Genomic DNA, 3,365 nt, shown 5'->3' with positions numbered 1-3,365 from the left:
AAAATCTGGGTGTGTTATTCAGTCCCAGCCTCTGCTGGAAGCAGGAACACCAAGACAGGTAAATATTGAGATATTGTAGCAGAAACACTCATTACTTGCAGCAGCCCATCTCCCTTCTAGTGAGAGAAAGCAAAGGCTGTAGCATTCACCTCTGGCTCAGCAGTGCCAGATCCTTCTGGAAACATGCCAGCTCTGCCCAGGGCCATTTATCTCTGACAGGAGGAAGGAGAGATGGCTCTGCTCCCCCAATGCTGATTTGTCCTTCCTAGAGAGCTGTGCACATTCCATGTGCAGAGGGATGGATCCTCGGGGGACTCCAGGGGCAGGCAAGCAGTGCTTACACTAATTGGCTGCTTGATGTAATTGCTGTTCCATACAGATGTACTTCAAAGGGATGCTGTCAGTTTTAAAAAGCCCAACCTGAAAAGATCTTACCTGCTCCTATTACAGATAACACTCAAGACTTAGAACCGAGAGCTGGAAGCCCAAATGTTTGTGTTTTGTGAAGGGCCTGCTGTGGTCTGACAGCCCTCAGGTGATTGTTGGTTTGCTACTGCCACTGTAATTACTTTCCCCCCTTGTTTACTCTCTGCTGCTGACAGCACTTTCCTCCACATTCCACCTTCCAGCTTTGTCCAGGCAAGGTTCCTGACTGGCTGGGCTTCTCCTACACCAAGAGGAAAACAGTCTGGGCCTGGTATTCTGTTGCTGTGGAGCAATGTCAGCTCAGGCCAGCAGCACATCCTGTGCCCAAACCCCAGGCTGGGCTGCACCCACTGAGAGCCACAGAATGGCCTGGGTTGGAAGGGACCTCAAAGCCCATCTTGTCCGACCCCCTGCCATGGGCAGGGACACCTTCCACTGTCCCAGGCTCCTCCAAGCCCTGTCCAACCTGGCCTTGGACACTTCCAGGGATCCAGGGGCAGCCACAGCTTTTCCATTTTCATTTTTCCACAGCCAGGGCCTCCCCACCCTCCCAGGGAGCAGTTCCTTTCCAATATCCCATCTATCCCTGCCCTCTGGCAGTGGGAAGCCATTCCCCTTGTGCTGTCACTCCAGGCCCTTGTAAATCATCTCTCTCCATCATTCTTGTAGCTCCTTCTCAGACTGGAAGGCCACAATGAGGTCATCCCAAAGCCTTTCCTCCTCCAGGTGAACAATCCCAATTCTCCCAGCCTTTCCTCACAGCAGAGCTGCTCCATCCCTCTGCTCATCCTGGTGCCTCCTCTGGACTCGCTCCAGCAGCTCCAGGTCTTTCCTTTGCTGGGAACCCCAGAGTTGGAGGCAATGCTCCAGGTGGGAAATCTCTGGCTCAGGCTGCAGGGCACAGCCCAAGAAGTGAAAGGGCTGTTTAGCATTGTAGAGGAGGATTAATGGGGTGTGATTACAGACGGGGAAATAGAAACTGTATTTATATGGAGAAACGAGACAGGAGACAGCAGCAGAACACCACAGAACTGATGGCTGACTGGAATGAAACATTCAATAAATGAAGGATGGATGGGCCATTCCCATGAGGGTTATGTTCACACAGGATGGTGTCGAGGGCTCCTAGGGATGCAGGAACACCAGGAAGTGTCCCCAGTGCCCACATTACTCACCAGAGGTGCCAGGGCTCAGAGGCAGCGTTGCAATGGTGCCACCAAAGCACATTTGCTCGGGGCAGCACATCAGAGCAAGGCCTCAAAAGACTCTTCTTTTGTGCCAAGGAAGCAAAGCCCAGCTCCAGCTGTTCCATACCTTTGCTGCAACACTGCCCTTGGCCCTGCTGAGCATCTGGGAGATGCAGAGAGCCTGAGGGGAGTCCAGCACGGCCAGACGAGCTCCGGTCACCACAAAGCCGCTGCCCACGAGCTCCTCCAGCAGCTCCACGTACGGGGGGGGCTCCGAACCCCGCAGGATTATCCCGGGCAACACCAGGCAAGTGCTTTGGCAGAGGTTCTCCAGCAATGGCTGACCTGATGGGAAAAGAGCAAGACTTATTTGGTCTCTGCCCCCAGCAACTCTGAGCCCTGGCACAGACGTGCCCGTGGAGTCGGGGGCACCACGGTGTTGGGATGTGCTCTGGGATGTGCTCTGGGATGTGCTCTGGGATGCTCATCCCGAGCTGCTGCACGCCTTTGTGTCCCTGTCTGGAGATCACAAGACAGCAGGAGTGACCCCATTTCAGGAGTCAGACAAGGACAACTGCTGGTTTGCTACAGGAGATACTATTCCATTTTCATTTTTCCCAAGCAGAGAAAGCTGCTAATCCAGCTGCTTTTATAATCCCAAATGTAATTCTGCTCAGCATACGTGAGGCTTAATGTATTTCATATTTTCCTCATGATAAATCTGTCTGTCCATTAAGCAGCAGCTTTGTGATAATTATTTGCTGGAAGGAGGTTTCCTTGTGTGCAAGAGCTTCCTCTAGTGTCCAAGATGAGCCCAGAACGTGAGTGATGTGTCTGCTTTGCTGGAGGCACTTACGAGATCGTGCCTGACAGTTCAGAGATCACGTGGACTTGTTTTTCCAGGGCAGTAACTCTTTGAAATACATTTTCTGAGACACAAACACATCAGGGCTGTACACTGCTTTCCTTTTTAACTCTGCTTAGGCATCTTCAAAGCTAAGATATCCTCGTGCAGCAGGAAATTAGGGGCTTGTATTTTGAGATTGGCTCCCGACACTGAGCTGGTCAAAGCCTGCAGAGTACCTGTGCCCTCGCCACAACAAGTTGTTTTATTATTTTATTTTATGCAATCTCTTCTACAAATCAAGTGATTCAGTCACAGCAAACCTGTGCTACAGGCCTGGTGCTTTCCCATTGTGCACTAAAATGATGGGGGAAAACACCCTTCCCAAATACCTTGGGACAAATCCTTCTTCAGTGACCCCTTGCACAAAAGTGACTTGGTGTTCACCCCAAGGGCAGAGGACTTGATTTACCACCCACTCCTTGCACTGCTGCACCTGCAGGGATGTGACCACTGTCCCCCCCAAGTCCTGCGTCAGGCAGGGCTGGGCTGTGATTCTGTCACATTTTTATCATGCTCCTCTCCCATCCACAACAATCCTGTGGTTCCCCTGCTGGGATTAATGACTGCAGTGATCAGGGGTAGCACAGGAACATTTCTGAGCTGCCCTCATCAGTCACATCACAACTGAAGCTACAGGAGTGAGAATAGCCTGGTTCTAAACAAGGCTACTCCTCAGGGAACACCACAGGGATGCTTCACCTGGTCCCTGTGTGTTTATAAAGGCGTGGGATCAATCCACAACATCCCACAGTGGGAGCATCCCCCTGTGTCAGTGCCACCCCCTGCCCCTGCACCACAGCTGTGTTTACACATCCATCGAGTCAAATCAGCAGGACACGCCCTGC

The 3,365-nt window shown here is 51.9% G+C and overlaps 1 protein-coding gene across 2 annotated transcripts in view; it reads right to left on the bottom strand.

The window, feature by feature from the left end:
• The window catches only part of LOC108448434, a 79,106-nt gene that overhangs the window by 8,625 nt on the left and 67,116 nt on the right, over window positions 1-3,365 (bottom strand). For both annotated transcript variants that reach the window (XM_017741292.1, XM_017741293.1), the window contains exon 22: window positions 1,741-1,958. In XM_017741292.1, the coding sequence (XP_017596781.1) occupies window positions 1,741-1,958 (218 nt within the window). The remainder of the gene's footprint in view (window positions 1-1,740; window positions 1,959-3,365) is intronic.

The sequence above is a fragment of the Corvus brachyrhynchos genome, unplaced genomic scaffold (assembly GCF_000691975.1).
Source record: "Corvus brachyrhynchos isolate BGI_N302 unplaced genomic scaffold, ASM69197v1 scaffold58, whole genome shotgun sequence".
Taxonomy (NCBI): Eukaryota; Metazoa; Chordata; class Aves; order Passeriformes; family Corvidae; genus Corvus; species Corvus brachyrhynchos.
This window is presented reverse-complemented; position numbering and strand designations above follow the sequence as displayed.